General features: G+C 43.3%; 1 protein-coding gene across 1 annotated transcript in view; it reads left to right on the forward strand.

Moving 5' to 3' along the window:
- The window catches only part of LOC131199940 (cilia- and flagella-associated protein 47-like), a 173310-nt gene that overhangs the window by 139734 nt on the left and 11735 nt on the right, over nt 1-21841 (forward strand). Inside the window, exon 8 of the mRNA XM_058186233.1 lies at nt 18120-18288. Within this exon, the coding sequence (XP_058042216.1) occupies nt 18120-18288 (169 nt within the window). The remainder of the gene's footprint in view (nt 1-18119; nt 18289-21841) is intronic.

Genomic DNA, 21841 nt, shown 5'->3' on the forward strand with positions numbered 1-21841 from the left:
TTTTAATTTTTAATTTACTATTAGATTTGTGTTTTACTTTCCTAAGGGGGTCAAGCCAGGACACAGAGAATGTTATCTTCAAAACAACCACCTGGAAAACCTGGCGATTGTGCAATGAGCAAACCCTCCTCTCCAATTATTATACAAGAATGGGAGGGGGATTGGGAAATTGCTACAATTTTTTCACTTCAGAGGGGGAAGGAAAATGCCAAGAGCCCAGTAGGGGGTGGACAAACAGAGAATGCTTGCCCCACTGTTCCAGTTAAAATAGGACAAAATTGTATTTGTGTTATTATTGTGTTATGAGCAGTAAGTGTCAATGTTCCAACTGACAAGCCCAATCAAAACAAGCATGGTCAAGACGATCCAATCTCTTAATGCAAAAGACTAACCCTAACTTTATTGAATACTTCATTTTGGCACAGATGAGAGAAAAATCTAATCTAATCGTTTCCCACACAAACCCATATAAGTCAAAGTTCAGGTTCTCACTCCCTCCTATTAGACCAGGTCACATTGTCCAATGGAGTCTCCTTGTATTGTGAGAAAGTCTTTTGGCTCTAGTAAACATCTGACAAAACATCCTTGGCTCTCATGGCTGGCATCTTGATGTCTGGAACCTAAATTCTATCTCCCCCTTCCCTCCCCCCATAGTTCATTGGCAAGCTGAGAAGTGATATAGTTACAACAGCAAAGAGTGCCTTTTGAAACTTGACAGGTGGACTCCCCTAAAATATAGAAGATACTTGGAAAACTATAGTTACATTGTTAATATTATGTACTTTGCCCCCTGGAGGGGCCTTGGCTTCTGAGGGTATTTTGCATGGAATCTACCTATTAAGTGATTTGCCTTAATATTTTGGGCCTTGATCCATCTTGCCTCAGAAGGTGGGTAACCTTTCCATTGCACCAAGTATTGCAGTTTTCCTTTGTAGAGCCTAGAGTCTAAGATTCATTTGACCTCATAATGCCTTTCATCCCCCACTATGATTGGGCCTGGGGCATCTTTTCCAAATGGCCTTAAATTAGAGCCCTGGACTGTTTAATAAACTGCAATGAAATACTGGGTGTACTTTTCTCACTATCTTGAACAATTTTAATTCCACCATAACTGGGCTAATCACTTTCATGATGGGGAAGGGTCCCACATACTTGCAAGCCAGTTTTCTGCTGGGCAGCCTCGGTTTTAAATATTTCATGGACAGATATATCTTGTCTCCTATGTGGAACTCCCCTTGGGGAGTTTGCTTTTTATCAGCTTGCTTTTTCTGACTCTCTGTTGCTTTAGATAGGGGCTTTTTTACATTTCCCCACAGGTTTTGGAGAGAATCTATCCACTCCATTAGAGACATTGATGAGGGAGGCTCTCTTGTGTACTCTGGCATGGGCATAAACTCCACCCTGTGGCTGTTTTAAATGGGGTGAGTCCAGTGTCCTATGCATCACGTTGTTGTAAGCAACCTCAGCAAATGATAGGAGTTCTGCCCAGTTTGATTGCTGATAGTTGACATAGCAATGTAGTTACTGCTCCATCATTGTGTTAGATCATTCTGTGGCTCCATTCGTGTTTGGATGAAATGCAGAACTGAGCCCCTGGGAGGATCCTATTAGCTTTATGAATTCCAACCAGAACTTAGCTGTAAATTGCACCCTTCTTTCTGATATGTTACGCTTCAGCATTCTGTACAGTCAATAGATCTGCTGCAGAAATGTCTTGGTTAGTCTTTGGACTTACAGGAGACTCGGGCAGGCTACAAAGAGAGTTTGCTTGGAGAACAGGTCAACTATAGTCCAGATTACAGTAGTCCCCCCACTCCGGGAGCTCTACTATAAAGTCCATGGCTATTTCCTCCAATGGTTGGGTTTGCTCAGCCACTTGTTGTAACAATCTTGGGGTCTTTCCTGGTCTGTTTCATAGAAGCACATACTGTGCAACTTTTCACATGTGCAACTTTTCACATGTGCAGCTTTTCACAACTCTATGTCCTTTTTCATGCCTGGCCACCAGAATTGCTATTTAGTCAAGCGTAAGGTTTTTAGGAACCCAAAATGACCCACTTGTTTAGCGTCGTGGCTGCTTTGCAAGAGTTATGCCCGTAACTTTTTGGGGATGTACATTTTGTCCCCTTTTCAGGCCAAGTCCCCTCCTGGTGTCAAATCTCCCTGATGGGCCCCAAACCATGCATCTGTTTGCAGTTCTCTTTTCATCTGTTGAGTTAAAGCCTCACTGGGGTTGGGGTTTTCTTCCTCATTTACTGCTGAGTGGTCACTTGCACGGCCAACTGATGTATAGGAATAATTGAATTAACCACTTCTTCTTGATTGCTTTTATATTGGGGTGTGCGGGACAGCGCATTGGCTCAGAAGTTGTCCCCCCCAGGATGTACTTCAATGTGAATGAAAACAGATTGAAGTATTGAGCCCACCACACCTGCTTGGAAGAAAGTTTGCAGGGGGTTCTTAACACCTCTAGATTCTTGTGGTCAGTCCATACTTCAAAAGGGATTTTACTGCCCTCTAAGAATTGTCTCCATGTTAGCAGTGCCCATCGCACCATGAAGGCTTCTTTCTCCCACATTACCCAATGCCGGCTGTCTCGTTCAGCTTTTGGGACATGTAGACGCATGGTTGCAGTTTCCACTTTTTGTTCTTTTGGAGGAGAACTGCCCCCATTACTACATTGCTGGCATCCATTTGGATCACAAATGGTTTCTTCAGTTGGGATGCTTTAGGAATGGTTCAGCCACAAACAGTTTCTTTAGCTTCTCCAAGGCTGTTTGACATTCCACTGTCCAGTTTAGTAGCTGGCTGGGCCAAGGTTTTCCTCCCTCTGCCCCTTTTTTTAGCAGTTCTCTGATTGGTAAGGTGATATTTGCAAAGGAGAGGATTGCTTATAGAAGTTTGTGAAGCCCAGGAAATTTTGCAATTGTTTATGGGTCTGTGGGGCTTGCCATTCTAGGATGACTTTCACTGTTCTTGGGTTCATCTCCACCCCTTCACAAGACACTCTATATCCTAAATAGTCTAGTCTGGCCTTGTGGAACTCACATTTAGACAGCTTGGCATACAACTTAGCTTTCAGGAGCTTCTCCAGGACTTTATGTACTAGTTTCACATGTTCCTCCATTGTGTCTAAATAGATGATAGTGTCACTCAAATGCACTAGGACCCCTTAGTATAGGTGCTCATGCAACACTTAGTTGATTAGCTGCATGAACACAGCTGGAGCTCCCTGTAGTCTAAAGGTCATCACCCTAAACTGGTAGCATTCTAATGGGCAATTGAAGACAGTCTTCCATTCGTCGTCTTCTTTGATTCTCACTCAGTAATATGCCTCCCTGGAGTCCACTTTGGTGAACACTTTCCCTTTGGCTAAATGTCCCAGTATCTCTTTCATGAAGGAGAGTGGGTACATGTTCTCTACATGCCATTTATCCCCCTACACTCTATGCATAATCTCAATGATCCATCTTTTTTCTCCTTAAATAGCATGGGGGCTGCTACTTGGGATTTGGGGACTGAATGAAACCCCTTGCCAGTTTTTTATCAATGTAGTCCCTCAATTCCCCCATTTCCCTTGGGGTTGTCAAGTATATCTTGGGTTTCGGGAGTTTTGCCCCTAGCAGGATCTTGATAGCACAGTCTGTGGGATGGTGGGGGGTAGGATGTCACATTCCTTTTCACTGAATGCCTCCTCTAAGTCCCACTACAAAACCCCAGCTATCTCTATTCTACCCTCCCTATTCCTCAACTCCAGTATGGCAACACTGAAACTTTAAAATCCCTTTGGTCATGTCACCTTCAGGGTTGACAGGCGACCCTTAATCGAAAAGGACTTCCTGCAAAGAAAAAAAAGTGCAGAGAGGTTACTCAAGGTTCAGCCTAACCTCCCCTTCCTCCCCCTGGAGGCCCCTTAGGTTTCTGGGGGGTATTCATCATGAAACTGTTTGACCAACCTATCTGCCTTCACTTCCTAGCTCTTGACTCAAGTGAGTTTGGAGACTGCATAAGGTACTGCAGCCGGCCCCTATGCAACTTAGAATCCAGGATTTTCTCCACCTTGTAATTTGTTTCCCCTTGCACCACTATTGGTTTTGGGGCTGCCCGATCTACCAGCCTGATCTGGGAGCCTACCGCCGGTTTTAACAAGCTGCTATGGAAGACTGGATGCATTTTCCCTAACTAGGGAGTTTAAGTTGTACCAGGGTAACAGAGTTGATTACTTTCACTATAGGGAAAGGCCCTATAAACTTTGGTCCTAGTTTTTTGCAAGGGAGCTTTAACTTTAGGTACTTCATTGAGAGGTAGACCTTGCTCCCAACTCAGAACGGCACTTGGGGGCTTCGGTGTTTGTTGGCTTGTGTTTTATGGGTTTTAACTGTTTCTTGTAAAGCCCGCTTGGTATTTTCCCATGCCTCCTTCAATGACTCCATCCATTCATTTAGTAACATGGATGAGGGGGGTTCCTTGGGGGAGTTCAAACATGGGGATGAATTCCATGTCACTGGTGACCTGGAAAGGGGTCAGGCCAGTGCTGCTGTACACCGCATTATTGTATGCCACCTCAGCAAATGACAGTAACTCTGCCCAATTAGACTGCTGATAGGTGACATAGCACCTCAAGTACTGCTTCACCATTGCATTTATACGTTCCGTGGCCCTGTTGGTACTCGGCTGAAATGCTGAGCTGAGCCCTTGTGAGGACCCAATGGATCTAATTAACTCCCTCCAGAATTTAGTGGTGAATTGGACCCCCCTGTCAGAGGTGATTCTGTGGGGAATGCCATGCAACCTATAAATCTGTCTTATGAACAGTCTGGCCAGCTTTTTTGCTGATGGGAGCCCTGGGCAAGCTATGAAATGAGCTTGCTTCAAGGACAAATCTATTACAGTCCAAATGACTGTATTTCCCCCACTCTCAGGGAGCTCAATAATGAAATCCATGGCAATTTCTTTCCAGGGACTGGACGCATCTGCCACTTGCTGAAGCAGCCCTTGGGGCTTTCCTGGCCTTTCCTTCATGGCTGCACAAGTGACATGGCTTTTGATATAGTTCTCAATGTCTTTTTTCATCTTTGGCCACCAAAATTGCCTTCTGGCCAAGTGCAGAGTTTTCAAATATCCAAAAAACCCTGCCTGCTTAGAATCGTGACTCTGCTGGAGTACTTGGAGTCGCAGGCTCTTAGGCACATACAATTTTGAGCCTTTCCAGGCTAGTTCATCTCTCAGGGTCAGTGCCTTTCTGTTGTCATTGTACCACGGGTCGGCTGGCAGCTTGTCCCTTAGTTTTTGGTTCACACCGCCCCCCCGCCTGTCGCTCTTTGTCGTCTAGCCTATCCTCGAGTCATGGCTTGTGAGGCAGGTTGGGAGGGGGGAATTATAGCATGAACCACCTCTTCACATTTACTGTTGTATTTTGGCTTGCACAATAGGGCATCTGCCAGGAGGTTCTTTCCCCTGGGGATGTATTTTAGCTTAAAATTGAACTGTTTGAAGTACTGTGGCCAACCAACTTGCTATGGGGAAAGTTTCCATGGGGTCTTGAGTGCCTCTAGGTTCTTATAATCAGTCCATACTTCAAATGGTACATGGCTGCTCTCAAGGAAGTGTCTCCCTTCCAGTAGGGCCCGTCAGACCCAACTCCCAATAGGGCCCATCAGACCGTACAGGCCTTTCTTCTCTCACACCACCCATCTCTTTTCAGTCTCCGTCAATTTTTTGAAGGTGTATGCGGAGGGTTGCAATTTCATTGGCATTGTTCTGAAGGATAACTGCTGCAACGACTATGTCATTGGCGTCGGCTTGGGCTATGAAGGACTGTTCTGGATGAGGGTACCTGAGGATTGGCTCCTTGGTGAATAGGGCTTTCAGTGCCTCTAATGCCTGCTGGGATTCTAAAATCTAATTTAGGGGTTGGCTTGGCCATGGTTACTACAGGTCTCCCCCAGTTTTTAATAGCTCAGTGATGGGCAGGGCAATTTCAGTGAATGAATTGCCTATAGAAGTTGGCAAAGCCCAAGAAGCTCTGAAACTGTTTTCATGTCATTGATTGTCTAAGACCGCTTTAACTTTAGCAGGTCCATTTCTATGCCCTCATTTGACACTCAGTAGCTGTAAGGCCCAGCCTCTCCCCCTTATTCAAGAAAGTAAAGACTCTTGAAACTTGGCAGTTCAAAAGGAACCTTTTATTGAATAGAGGTGATAGCAGGGTGAAAAGAAAGCAGGCTCTGAGGGCCCTCAGGCCATACAGTTAGAATAAAGGAATTAGAAACCCCTCCCAACAGTCCAATGTGGATTCAGCCAATCCACAGGTGCAAAGATGTTATTGTCCTGGCTACTCTGAGAAAATGATAAGGAAACTTTCCCAGGATCATCCTCCATCAGCTCTCAAGTCCATATGGCCCTCCCTCCTCTTACATTCCTCAAACAGAGTAAAATGCCAGGCGCTTAGGTGCCAGGCTAGAAGTTATAAATCAATTAATTGCAGGATACAAGATATATAAGAAAGAAAGTAATAAGTAGAGAAATAAAAAAAACACCTTCCCCTGAAGAATGGCAGATATACAAATCTGACAGAGGTCCAGGTAGTCCAGGCTAGTCTTGTGGAATTCACATTTTGACAGCTTCGCATATAGCTTAGCCACAAGGAGTTTCTTCAATACTTGATGCACCAATTTAACGTGCTATTTTAGGGTCTCAGTGAAAATGAGAATGTCATCTAGATATACAAGAACTCCGTTATACAGGTGCTCATGCAGCACCTTGTTTATCAGTTGCCTAAAGACTGCAGGGGCTCCCTGCAATCCAAAGGGCATTACTTTGAATTGAAAGCTCCCTAAGAGACAGTTGAAGGCAGTTTTCCACTTGTCTCTTTCCTTAATTTGCACCCGGTAATATGCTTCTCATAGGTCTAGCTTGGTGAATACCTTTCCCTTGGCTACGTGTGCCAGCATGTCTTTCATGAGGGGGAGTGGGTACATGTTCTCCACATATATGACATTAATTCCTCTAAAATCAACACAAAACCTCATTGACCCAACTTTTTTTCTCTTTAAAGAGGACTGGGGTGGCCACTCTGGATTTTCCTGGCTGTATGACCCCTCGGGTTAGGTTGGTGTCAATGTACTCTCTCAGTTTTCTCATCTCATTGGGGGTCATGGAGTACATCTTGTGCTTTGTAGTTTTGCCTCTGGTACGATCTCTATGGTGCAGTAGGTGGGTCAAGGGGAGGGAGCATGTTGCAATCCTCCTCACTGAACACCCCGGCTAAGTCCTGGTATTCTCTGGGGATCTGGGAAGTGCCTGGGGGCTGTTGTAAGGCAGTGGCCACTTTTTCGCTTCGCTTAGTGCCATTCAGTCATTGGACAACTCCTTCCCTGTAAGTATTGGGATGGGGGAGAAGGCCTATTCCCAGCTTCAGCTTTCTTTAGCCACCTTCCCAGGAGATGCCAGCCCCAGAATCACTGTTTCTGTCATTTTTGGTACCACTATGAATCGGATCAGTTCCCAGTGCTGGCCCATCTCTAAACTTACAGGTTCAATGAGGAGCATGGCTGGGGCTCTTCCTATTAGTGACCCATTGATTTGCTCAAAGTGTATGGGGTTGACTAGGGGTTTTGTCATAATTCTTAGCTTCAGGACTGTGGACAGACTGATCAGACACTGGGTACAGCCTGTGTCTATGATTGCTTTTACTCCCCCCTGTGTCCCTGTCTTGGGTGCCACTAGTTTCAAATGAATGGTGGAGGGACCAATTATTTCACTTACCATTGGGTCATGCTCCCTGTCATCCTCACTGTCTGTCCAATGCAGCATCTTGCCTTATTATATGCTTCAAAAACAGTAAAAATTGTTATCATCATGTATTTTTAAAGAAGTGTATTGTTTTTTTTTTATTTATTTGGAATGCCTTGATTTCTCCGAGGCTTGAAACAACTTTATTTACAATTCATGTCTGAAATTGCCCTGCACAATTGCACTCCAATGCCCATTTTCCAGGCAGTAACAGCATGCCTGTATTTGGGGCAACCAAATTCCAAGCCAACTAGCCTAGGTCCACGGCGAAAAAGCAACCTTTTGTCCATGTGGCTAATGGTAAGCCACTGTCAAGAAATGGATCAGAAATCATCAGGCGAAATAGGCATCTCTTCTTTCTCACATGCAACTTTTTATTTATTTAGTTAGTTATTTTTCCTTGAATTTTACCTGAGCTCGAGAGAAATGTAAGTCCAACCAGTATCAAGAATCCCCGCTCCATGAAATCCATATTGCAAGCTCCTCAACTTGCAGCAAATTCAGGGAGCAAGAGAAGCGTGATCAAAAGAATAAATAAATAAATCACAAATCCAAATCTGGTTAATATTTGTAATGTGTCAAATTTCTCCTGGTTGACTGGCTGTTGCCATGCGTGCCTAGGTCTTCTTAGCGTCTGGAGTCTGAAGTCAAGGCAAGTGGCCAGGCAGGTGAGGCGAATGGCCAGGAGAAGCTCAGGTGAGGCAAGACAAGGAGGGGCTGGGAGAAGGGGTGAGGTGAGGAGGGGCAAAAGAGACTAGGCAGGCAAGGCTGAGCAGGGCAGAATGAGGCAAACGTGCTACGCATGCCAGAGGGAGCGCTCAGAGTTTGACCGTGGGTCCCCTCTGTATTGGAGGGATTGAAATGGATGCTATTCATCTGGTTCACCAAACTCCACAAAAAATTAGGTACCACTTCTGTTGAACTGTTGCAAACGGCTGATCCCACCATTGGATAAAGGATCCAAACTGGCATATATTGCAAACAAATTTGATCATTTATGAAGAGCCATTCTGTATTGTACTGTTGCTGGTAAAGACTGAGTGAGAGGGAGATCAGGAATTCTGCAAGAAACTTGTGATTCCATTGATCTCTGTATACCTATTGATTCTTCTGTCTGACTGCTGGTTTGAGTCAATCGTATTTTGATTTAAGACTGCTTCTTTAAATTTTGACTTTTAGGCTGAAAGCAGCATAATAAGGTAGATGGTTAAAAGTGATGACTAAGAAGCAGAAGAAAAATTCCCCTTATTTTGCTTGTTTTTTAATTTAACCATTTTAAAATGGTTGAAATGTGTCCTCCCAAAATCAGTGCCTCCAAATAAGGCTAGCTTGTTTATTTAGATAAGTTAATGATCCTCACAAGGTCTTGAGTATTGATAGTGGACATAATGTTTTCCTGTTTTCCTATGTTCCATATATAACATATTAAATAGAGTGTAAATATTGTTTCCCATTTTAAACATGTTTCCCTCTCTTTAATCAGAAATTTACATTTAAGATTTTCCCACCTCTCCACCAGTGTGAACTAGTGAATGGAATATTATGTTTAGGTCCCTGAGTATAGGACATTCGTATTGCTCCTTAGTTGCTGCCTCCTTACCTGTGCTGAATAAATGTTTTATGAAGGTTTTGCCAGAAGGTATCACACTAAAAATATTCAGATGCCACTATCAATTAGTACATGAGAAAAAGAATTGTTAAATCCTGTAACTCCAGAACAGTTTAGCTTCTTCCTTTCACAATATGACTAGAAATTTTATTTCTTTGTTACTGTAGATACTATATTCTATACGCCAACTGTCCCTAGGCCCACTCAACCAGTAAGTAGATGAAGCACCTTGCACTGTACAGTTAGCACAGTACAATTGAGAAATAAAATATGTCCATTTCAACTGCACACATTTTCCATTTGAACTTCGTCTCTCATGCTAGTTACTGGATCATTTATTTCAGTTGTGATAAAATCAGCCTAGAATTTCTGGTTTGTGTTAATTCTCAGTTTTTTGTCTGATATTTCAAAGCACATGAGAGCATTCTCTGAAGATAAAATGTGTGTTTGGAGAAGACTATTGCTATCACAGGTCACTTCAACAAAATAAATGGAGATGAAGATGCAGTTAGAAAAGTTCTACATAAAGAGTATGGAGGAATTTTGGTGTAACAATGGTGGAGCCAGTTTCTATTATCCTCAAGTCAAGTCTTCCTTCAGTCTCACTAAATTACTGCATTTTCCATTTGATATTGGCCATTTACTTTCCTGATTTCCACATTGCTAAACAATAATATGGCCAGTTTCTTTTTATTTAATTTGATGTCCAAACTTACACATTATTTCTCAGGCTTATTTGTTGACGGTCATTTTAGTTTGTTCATTAGATTAGGTTAAAAACCCTGGCTTGGTCCAATGAGGTTCTTTCAATTTTATCAATCATACAAGAATATTACAGGGAACAAAATGGGAAGAGGAGTAATACAGATAGCCCTCAACTTACAAAAAATGGTCATAAGTCACTTTTTTCAGTGTTGTTATAATAGTCACTAAACAAATGGTTGTAAGTCAATTTTTTGCATATTTACATTTATTTTCTGTTTCTTGATGTAATTCATTTGGCTTTGGATGAATTTCATGTGAATGCTAATCAACAAGCAATTGTGTTTTATCTTATTAGATTTTATATAGAAGCAATTAGATATTTAGTTTGTTCAGAAATTATAACTAAAACATTGAAATATATTTTAACAATATATTCTTGAATGTATTAGTATAGTGCATGAATATCACCTGGTAATAGATAGATAGATAGATAGAATTTTTTATTGGCAAAGTGTGATTGGACACACAAGGAATTTGTCTTGGTGCATATGCTCTCAGTGTACATAAAAGAAAAGATACGTTCATCAAGAGCCTCTGGTGGCTCAACAGACTAATGCAGTCTGTTATTAACAGCAGCTGCTTGCCATTACTGCAGGTTCAAGTCCCACCAGGCCCAAGGTTGACTCAGCCTTCCATCCTTTATAAGGTAGGTAAAATGAGGACCCAGATTGTTGGGGGCAATAAGTTGACTTTGTATATAATATACAAATGGATGAAGACTATTGCTAACATAGTGTAAGCCGCCCTGAGTCTTCGGAGAAGGGCGGGATATAAATGCAAATTAAAAAAAAGGTGCAACATTTACAACACAAATGATGGTCAATATATCAATATAAATCATAAGGATTACCAGCAACAAAGTAACAGTCATACACTCATAAGTGGAAAGAGATTGGTGATGGGAACGATGAGAAGATTAATAGTAGTGTAGATTTAGTAAACAGTTTGACAGTGTTGAGGGAATTATTTATTTATTTATTTATTTATTTAATCAAATTTATATACCGCCATATCTCCCGAAGGACTCAGGGCGGTGTACAGGCATTTAAAAACACATAAATACAATATAAAAAACAATTAAAAAACTTATTCTAAAAAGCCCGTTAATTTAGAATTAAAAATATAGAATAAAACCCAATTTAAAACCGATAATTTAAAATCTAGCTCAGTCCTGCACAGTTAAATAAATATGTTTTAAGCCCGCGGCGGAAGGTCCGGAGGTCCGAAAGCTGACGAAGTCCGGGGGGTAGTTCATTCCAGAGGGTGGGGGCCCCCACAGAGAAGGCCCTTCCCCTGGGTGTCGCCAGACGACATTGCCGCGCTGACGGCACCCTGAGAGACCCTCTCTGTGAGAGCGCACGGTCGGTGAGAGATATTCGGTAGCAGTAGGCGGTCCCGTAAGTAACCCGGCCCAATGCCATGGGCGCTTTAAAGGTGGTCACCAGAACCTTGAAGCGCACCGGAAAGCCACAGGTAGCCAGTGCAGCCTGCGCAGGATGGGTGTTATCACGGGAGCCACGGGGCTCCATCTATCACCAGCGCAGCCGCATTCTGGACTAACTGCAGCCTCGGATGCCCTTCAAGGGAGCCCCATGTAGAGAGCATTGCAGTAATCCAGGCGAGGCGTCACGAGTGCGTGGTGACCGTGCATAGGGCATCCCGGTCCAGAAAGGCGCAACTGGCGTACCAGGCGAACCTGGTAGAACGCTCTCCTGGAGCGGCCGTCAAATGATCTTCTAGAGACAGCCGTTCATCCAGGAGGCGCCTAAGTTGCGGACCCTTCCCATTGGGGCCAATGACTCGCCACCGATGGACAGGCGCGGATTTAGCTGACTGTACCGGGATGCCGGCATCCACAGCCACTCTGTCTTGGAGGATTGAGCTTGAGCCTATTTCTCCCCATCCAGACCCGTCGGCCTCCAGGCACCGGGACAGCACTTGATAACCGTTGGGGTGGTCCGGTGTGAAAATACAGCTGGGTGTCATCCGCATACAGCTGGTACTTCACACGAAACCACTGATGATCTCACCCAGCGGCTTCATGTAGATGTTAAACAGAAGGCGAGAGGATCGACCCTGCGGCACCCACAAGTGAGGCGCCTCGGGGCCGACCTCTGCCCCCGTCAACACCGACTGCGACTGGTCGGAGAGATAGGAGGAGAACCACCGATAAGCGGTGCCTCCACTCCCAATCCCTCCAACCGGCGCAGCAGGATACCATGGTCGATGGTATCGAAGGCCGCTGAGAGGTCTAATAGGACCAGGGCAGAGGAGCAACCCCTATCCTGGCCCTCCAGAGATCATCCACCAACGCGACCAAAGCCGTCTCCGTGCTGTAACCGGGCCGAAACCGGACTGGAGCAGGTCTAGATAGACAGTTTCATCCAGGTGCAAGGGAAATTGATATGCCACCATACTCTCTACAACCTTCGCGCGGCGGGTTGGAGACCGACGATAATTACCTAAAACAGCGGGTCAGGGCGGCCTCTTAAGGAGGGGCCTCACCACCGCCTCTTTCAAGGCGGCCGGGAAGACACCCTCCACCAAAGAAGCGGTCGTAATCGCCTGGAGCCAGCCTCGTGTCACCTCTCGAGTGGCCAGCACCAGCCAAGAGGGGCACGGGTCCAGTAAACACGTGGTGGCATTCAACCTACCCAACAACCTGTCCATGTCCTCGGGAGCCACAGGGTCAAACTCATCCCAAACAATGTCACCAAGACCACCCTCGAGCATCTCACCCGCGTCACTGCAATCTTGGTCCAGACCATCCCGAAGCTGAACGATTTTATCGTATAGATAACCGTTAAACTCCTCAGCACGTCCCTGCAACGGGTCATCCCGCTCCCCCTGGTGTAGGAGGGAGCGAGTCACCCGAAACAGGGCGGCTGGGCGGTTATCTGCCGATGCAATGAGGGAGGAGGCGTAGCTACGCCTCGCTTCCCTCAATGCCACTAGGTAAGTCCTGGTATAGGACTTCACTAGTGTCCGATCAGCTTCCGAACGGCTCTCACCTCCAGAGACTCTCCAGGCGTCTTCTCCGGCGCTTCATCCCTCTCAGCTCCTCGGAGAACCAAGGAGCCGGTTGGGACCTGCGCCGGGTCAGAGGCCGCAAAGGCACGACACGGTCTAAGGCCCCCGCCGCGGCCTGTTCCCAGGCCGCAACAAGTTCCTCAGTCGAGCCGTGAGCCAGACCCTCAGGAAATGGCCCAAGCTCCGTCCGGAACCCATCCGGGTCCATCAGGCGCCTGGGACGGAACCAACGTGTCGGCTCCGTCTCCCTGCGGTGGTGAATGGCGGTCAGAAAGTCCAGGCGAAGAAGAGAGTGATCTGACCATGACAAAGGTTCAATGACTAATTCCTTTAAGTCCAGATCTCTCAACCACTGACCAGAGAGAAAAATCAGGTCCAGAGTGCCACCCCCAATGTGAGTAGGGCCATCAACTACTTGGGTCATGTCCAAGGCCGTCATGGAAGCCGTGAACTCCCGAGCTGCCGTCGATGACGAGCCGGACGATGGCAAGTTAAAGTCCCCCATGACTAAAAGTCTGGGGGTCTCAACTGCCACCCCAGCCAGCACCTCCAGGAGCTCGGGCAGGGCAGCTGTCACGCAGCAAGGAGCCAGGTACGTGATCAGCATACCCATCTGACACCTATGACCCCATCTCACAAAGAGGGATTCGCACCCGGCAATCTGAGGTACAGTGGTCTCCCTCGGCTCTAGACTCTCTCTAATCACAACCGCCACCCCCCCACCCCTACCCTGGGCCCTCGGCTGATGGAATGCACGGAAACCCGGCGGGCACAACTCAACCAGGGGCACGCCCCCTTCAGTGCCCAACCAGGTCTCCGTAATGCCCAATAAACAATTATTTGTTTAGCAGAGTGATGGCCTTCAGGAAAAAACTGTTCTTGTGTCTAGTTGTTCTGGGGTGCAGTGCTCTATAGCGTCGTTTTGAGGGTAGGAGTGCAGTGCTCTATAGCGTCGTTTTGAGGGTAGGAGTTGAAACAGTTTATGTCCTGGATGTGAGGGATCTGTAAATATTTTCACGGCCCTCTTCTTGATTTGTGCAGTATACAGGTCCTCAATGGAAGGCAGGTTGGTAGCAATTATTTTTTCTGCAGTTCTAATTATCCTCTGAAGTCTGTGTCTTTCTTGTTGGGTTGCAGAACCGAACCAGACAGTTATAGAGGTGCAAATGACAGACTCAATAATTCTTCTGTAGAACTGAATCAGCAGCTCCTTGGGCAGTTTGAGCTTACTGAGTTGGCGCAGAAAGAACATTCTTTGTTGTCCTTTTTTGATGTTTTTGATGTTAGCTGTCCATTTGAGATCTTGCGATATGATAGAACCTAGAAATTTAAAGGTTTCTACTGTTGATACTGTGTTGTCTAGTATTGTGAGAGGTGGAAGTATGGAAGGGTTTCTCCTAAAGTCTACCACCATTTCTAGGGTTTTGAGTGTGTTCAGTTCCAGATTGTATTGGTTGCACCACAAGGCTAATCATTCGACCTCTTGTCTATATGCGGATTCGTCATTGTCTCGAATGAGACCAATCACTGTTGTGTCATCTGCGAACTTCAGTAGCTTGACAGATGGATCGTTGGAGATGCAGTCATTGGTATACAGAGAGAAGAGAAGTGGGGAGAGCACACAGCCTTGGGGGCCCCCTGTGCTAATTGTGCAGGTATTTGATGTGATCTTGCTTAGCTTCACCTGCTGCTTCCTGTTTGTTAGGAAGCTTGTGATCCACTTACAAGTCTGTAGCTGGTTTAGCTTAGTTAGAAGAGTGTCTGGAATTGATGGTATTGAATGCTGAACTAAAGTCTACAAAAGAGGACCCTTGCATAAGTCTTTGGAGACTCAAGATGTTGTAGGATGTAGTGCAGAGCCATATTAACAGCATCATCTGTTGATCTATTTGCTCGATATACAAATTGCAAGGGGTCTAACAGCGGATCTGTGATGGTTTTCAAGTAGGAAAGCACTAGCCTTTCAAAGGTTTTCATGACTACAGATGTTAAAGCAACTGGTCTGTAGTCATTCAGTTCCTTGATGGTGGGCTTCTTCGGCACTGGGATGATGGTAGAGCGTTTGAAGCAAGAAGGAACATAGCACATCTCTAGTGATTTATTGAAAATATGGGTGAAGATGGGGGCCAATTGGTCAGCACAGACTTTTAAGCAAGAAGGAGTTATCTTGTCTGGGCCTGGAGCTTTTCCTGGCTTTTGTCTGTGAAATAGGTCCTGCACTTCCTTTTCTGTGATCACTAGGGGTTGTGAACCCAATGAAACGGGGTCAGTTGTAGGAGGCTTGGCTGTTGTTGGTGTGTTTGAGATGGGGGTTGTGGGGATAGGTGGCTGTAGTTTCCTTTCAAACCTGCAGTAAAACTCATTCAGGTCATCTGCCAGTTGTTGATTACCTTCTGCCTGGGAAGGAGGTTTGCTATAGTCGGTGATATTTTTAAGAGTTTTCCACATGTTTGCTGGTTCATTTGCTGAAAACTAATTCTTTAGCTTTTCAGAGTAGCTTCTTTTTGCTGCTCTGATCTCCCTTGTTAGTACATTTCTGGCCTGATTGTACAGCATTTTATCACCTTTTCTGTAGGCTTCCTCTTTGGAATGTCGTAGCTGCTTAAGTTTAGGTGTGAACCAAGGTTTGTTGTTACTGTATATTTGCAAGTTCTTTGTAGGTACACATAGGTCTTCACAGAAGCTGAGATATGATGTTACAGTATCTGTGAGTTCATCCAGGTCTGCAGAGGTATCTTCAAAAATATTCCAATCAGTGTAGTCAAAACATGCTTTAATTTTGATTCCTCCAGCCAGGTCTTCACTGATTTAATTGTTGGTTTTGTGGTTTTAAGTCTTTGCCTGTAAGCAGGTACAAGGTGAATCATGCAATGATCAGAGTGTCCTACAGCTGCACGTGGTAAATAGAATGGGGATACAGCGAAACTTCAATTTACTAGAAACCCATTTATCAGGTTTTAGCTGCAAGTAGATAAATTTCTAACAAATTTCCTTCCCAAATAGCAGAAACTTTTGTGGCTATCTGAATGGAGTAGAGAGCTTGGACAAAGATTTTACCTTAATTTTAGGACATCTCTGGCAATTTACATAATTTGCACTAAAGCAGATGATGCAAATAATATTACTTTATTTATTTTACATAATGACAGACAGACAGACCCAGTGCATAATCTGCGAGTTCTTCTGCACTCACAACTCTTGCTTAAGGAGTAGGTGGCAGTCATGGCCAGGAAGCCCTTTGCACAATTGCAGCTTGTGCACCAGTCATGCCCTTTCCTGGACCAACAATCCCTGCTCACAGTTACTCATGCTGTAATCATCTCCCATCTTGATTATTGCAATGTGCTCTACCTGGGGCTGCCCTTCAAAAATATCCAGAAGCTTCAGTTGGTTCAAAATGCAATGGGCCATGTGGTTTTATGCAGGCCTAAGTACCATATTTTTCACACTATAAGACACACTTTTCCCCAAAAAAATGGGGGTGGAAATGTCTGTGTGTCTTATAGAGCAAATATTGCACTGGGGGAGGGGGTTGGTGCGGTGGCGGCATTTGCCACTGCTGCTATCACTGCCTCTGCCTGTCACCGCTGCTGCCGCTTGCCACCACCGGGGAATGCTGGAATCATCGCTGCTGAGCAGCTGATCGGTGGTTGGATTGGCTTCCTGGAATACTGCCGATCAGTTATTCTAGGCAGCAGGTACCGCCTCTGCCATTCATTGCCATTGTTTGCTGCAATCGTTCACTGCTGCCAATCACTGCCATTTGCCACCATCAAATGGCGGCACCGGCAATAGGCGCTGGCAGTGGCAGTGATAGGTGGTGATAGGCAGTAATAGGCAGTGATCCATACTGCCTAGAACAACTGATCGGCGGTATTCTAGGAGGCCAATCCAACCGCCAATCAACTGCTTGGCAGCAAAGGCACCAGCATTCACCAACAGTGGCAGCAGCTCAGCTCAGTTGACCAGTGGTGGGCACAACTGAGTGGAGCCCTGATGAGCCATATGCTGGGGCTGCGATAACATGCTGAAGCTGACCAGGCTGTTTGTTGTTTGCTGCAAGGATGCTAGCCAGATGAATACTGGATGGACGCTGGGAGACAGAGGCAGATTTTTTTTTCTTGTTTTCCATCTCTAACCCTAATGTGCATCTAATGGTCCGGTGCATCTTATAGTGCAAAAAATATGGTATGTACATGTGTCATTTCTCTTGTGGGAGCTGCTTCAGCCACTGATTTGCTTCCAGATCCATTTCAAGATGCTGGTTGTCATCTTTAAAAGCTTGGGAACAGGTTATTTGAATGACCGTCCTCTCCCAGTCACACCCCAGTGTGGGAAAGCAGGAATTTTACGAGTCTGCTGTCCTAAGGAGTTACATTTAGTGGAACCAAGAAGAAGCCTTTTATGTAGTAGTTCCCTTCCTTTGGAACATAATCCCTGTAGATATAAGATTGGCCCCCTCTTTCGCAAAACTGAAGGCCTGCTTTTGCCAAAGGGCCTAGGGGAACCGAGAGTGGGATGGAGTCCATGAAGTAGCTTATTTGACTTTGTTGTTGTTGCTGGGAGATGGAGGATTATCACTTCTTGTTGCTTTATATATGAGATTTTTATCTTTGTAAGCTGTCCAGAGTCACTGAGAATGAGTTCTGCGGCCATATAAATTTTCTTAAATAAATATATAAATAAAGATTTCATCATGCAAATGACATACTGCCATGATATTGTACTTCCTTTTCCAAAGCAGTCATTTCTCTTACTATTCTGCCAATATTTCAGGAAAATCAGATATGGCAAAAGTGAATAACAGGATGCAATGTGATAGTATTAATGTTTAATCGCTGATATCGTATAACAGAACACAAATTACTTTGAAATATTGTTGCATATGCTAACTGTTGGCCAATTTGTTTTTCTTTGCTAGGTACCCAGAGCCTTACACAGCATACTTTCTACCAGGCAGTGATCCTGAATTCACTGTATCTCCTCAAGCTGGAGAGCTTCTTCCACTTGACACAGCAGGAACCTATATTACTGTTGGATTCAAGCCCAGTATGTACAGCAAAAAACACAAAGCAACTCTGGTAATACAGGTGAGCCCTAAGAATGAGAGTCTTGATACCACACTTGTAGATTTAAGGATATTTTTCCTCCCTGATGAATATGAAGGCAATATTTCTATAGCTAATTTTCATGCTTTACTATACAAAAGCAACTGAGGAAAGTTTTATTTCCTAATAAATTAGGAAATTATCGTAATTATATTCATTTTTCATGCTGTAATTGCAAAATTGTAAATTCATAAGAAAATAGTTTATGAAATTTAAACATATTCTTTTCATTGTATTACAAGAAAACCTTGATTTAATGAGCCACAGTTACTCCTACATGTTTCTTAAATTTATTCTTAGTGACTTATGTAATTTGCAGGAAGGCTTTAATATACAAATAACATTTGGGTCAAATTCAATAATTTGTGTAGAGATAGTTGTCAACTTATAACTATTTGTTTAGCAACCACTTGAAGCTACAACTGTACTGAAACATATGACTTATTAACCGGTCCTCGCATTTACAACTGCTGCAGCATCTCTGCAGTCATGTGATCATGATTTCCATCAACTTGTCAACTGTTGCACATTTACAGTAATTTTAGTGTCCCATGGCCATGTGATCAATATTTGCATCTTTCCCAGCTGACTTCCAACAAGCAAAGTAAAAAAGGAAGCATGTTGCAAATCATGGTCATATGATACCTCATTGTGATACCTCACCACTTAATGACAATTTTTTGTGGTCATAAGTCAAGGACTAGTTGTAATGACATTGCTCATTGCAAATTCCAATACAGACTAATGTAAATGTAAATACCTTGTCCAGACAATTTGAGATGTAATGGACATTTAAAGAGATGTCAGTATGGAAATTGGCCCATTCCATCAAAAATCCTATTTTAAATGGGGGTATATTAAAGTGAGTTTTTACTTTACTTTAACAATTACTGTAGGTATGTTCATAAGGAAATATTTGAAATCAGAGCTCCCATGCATGGCTATTTTTTGTTATTTTTTAAAAGTCTGTGAGGATTTTTCTTCCATATGTCTTAAACATGGTGAATGTTAGCTCAGCCTTTTTTTAAAAAAAGGTGAATCTTCTTTCACCAGCTGTGAGATTTTATTCCCCTAGGATTCCCTCAGTTGTGTGAAACTCAGTTCTACTCTTGCCTTAAGAAGAAACCAATATTATAAACTGCTTAGAAGTTACACACACACACACACACACACACGGAGACAAATCAGAGTTATTACATAAAACAATCTTCCTTGAATTAGAAGAACAGAAAGGTGATTCAAGTTTTTTTCCTAATGGGGTTAAAAAAGAACCACTGCTAAAAGGATACCAATGTTACCTTATAATTAAAGTGACATTTTAAAACTGTACATAAATTCTGAGAAGAGAGTCCTGAAACTATAATTTTTTTTAGTAAATCATTTCTTTTAAGTCTGAAGAATGGTTAGAACTGAATATGTCTCATTTTAAAGATGCTTATTCATTCTGTTCCCTTTACTCCAGTACAACATAAGCTTGTGTCGATCATAGAATTAAATTCAACTGGCTGATATTTCTTCCTAGAATCTTCTACTGGCTTTTAAAAAGCAAGCTATGAGAATGAGCCAGTTTCTCTGTATAGTATGTAGATATGTATGTTCACATAAAATACAAAATTCAATAATAGTTAATATTACGACCTGGGTCTCTTTTTCTGAGAGCACTATTGATTAAACTGCATTCATTTGTTCTAAATTGTTTGCATAAAGTATGTTTTTTATGATTAACTGAAGAAGGATCACGTACATTTCTAGGATGACGAAGGAATAAAAATTGACAAGGAATATAGTATTTGATACCAGACACCTGAAAAATGACTATACAACATATAGCTAGAAAAGCATGAGGATCAAGAACATGGAGCACTGCCTTTATAAATCATGGGAGGCATACTTAACCAAGCATAAGGTTTTCTGCTCTGTGCCACCTTTACAGTATCTGTTCTTCCAAAGCTTCCTTAGATTGGCTTGCTGGATTTTTTCATCCATCCACCCAGTGGTGGGATTCAGCCAGTTCGCACCATTTCGGGAGAACCGGTTGTTAACTTTCTGAGCAGTTTGGTGAACTGGTTGTTAGAAGGAATCATTAGGGCAGGGAATCAGTTGTTAAATTATTTGAATCCCACCACTGCATCCACCTTTATTTCCCACTTTTCAACCCCCTCTGCCTAATTATAGACACATTTTTTTTCTTTAAGGAAGCAGTACTCTGGCTATAAATGCCTGCAGAAAAACTGTGGCCAGTGTCAAAGATGAAAAAAAATATAGTAATGTCCCTATTTCCAAACAGCAAACAAGCAGGTAGATCATTAGAAATTCAGACTGAGAATGATTTCAAATGCCTGATTTGTATCGTGTCACTCAATACAATATACATTCATTTGTTTATTCTATTTGTATCTGGCTGTAATCCAAAGTGATTCTTGATAGTTATGCAAAAAAAAAAAGACTTAGAACCTTATTAAATAATTATATTAAAATTAAATATTAAATAATCTTAATATTAATGATTTGTAATATTATATTAAATAAGCCAACACAGTTCTGGACTGCATAAACAGAGGGATAAAATCAAGATCATGTGAAGGGTTAATACCATTTTATAATACCTTGGTAAGGCCAATATTGCATTCAGTTTTGGTCACCAAATTTACTTGGACTTCAGTAAAGCATTTGATAAAGTAGACCATAACCTACTACTAGATAAAGTAGAAAAATGTGGGTTAGACAGCACCACCACCAGATGGATTCATAACTGGCTGACTAACTGCACTCAACTGTAGTCTTCAATGGAACTACATCCACATGGAGGGAAGTATGCAATGGAGTACCCCAAGGCTCTGTTTTAGGCCCAGTACTCTTCAACATCTTCATCAATGACTTGGACAAGGGGATAGATGGGGAACTCATCAAATTTGCAGATGACACCAAGCTGGCAGGAATAGCCAACACTCCAGAAGATAGGCTCAAGTTACAGAAGGATCTTGACAGACTTGAACATTGGGTGCTATCTAACAAAATGAAATTCAACAGTGAAAAAAGTAAGGTTCTACATTTAGGCAAAAAACAAAACAAAATGCACAGGTACCGTATATGTGGTACCTTGCTCAATAGTAATACCTGTGAGAGGGATCTTGGAGTACTAGTGGATAACCATTTAGATATGAGTCAGCAGTGTGCAACAGCTGCTAAAAAAGCCAACACAGTTCTGGGCTGCATAAACAAAGGGATAGAATCAAGATCACGTGAAGTGTTAGTGCCACTTTATAATGCCTTGGTAAGGCCACACTTGGAATACTGCATTCAGTTTTGGTCGCCGCGATGTAAAAAAGATGCTGAGACTCTAGAAAGAGTGCAGAGAAGAGCAACAAAGATGATTAGGGGACTGGAGGCTAAAACATATGAAGAACGGTTGCAGGAACTCGGTATGTCTAGTTTAATGAAAAGAAGGACTAGGGGAGACATGATAGCAGTGTTCCAATATCTCAGGGGTTGCCACAAAGAAGAGGGAGTCAAACTATTCTCCAAAACATCTGAG

The sequence above is a fragment of the Ahaetulla prasina genome, chromosome 5 (genome assembly GCF_028640845.1).
Source record: "Ahaetulla prasina isolate Xishuangbanna chromosome 5, ASM2864084v1, whole genome shotgun sequence".
Classification (NCBI taxonomy): Eukaryota; Metazoa; Chordata; class Lepidosauria; order Squamata; family Colubridae; genus Ahaetulla; species Ahaetulla prasina.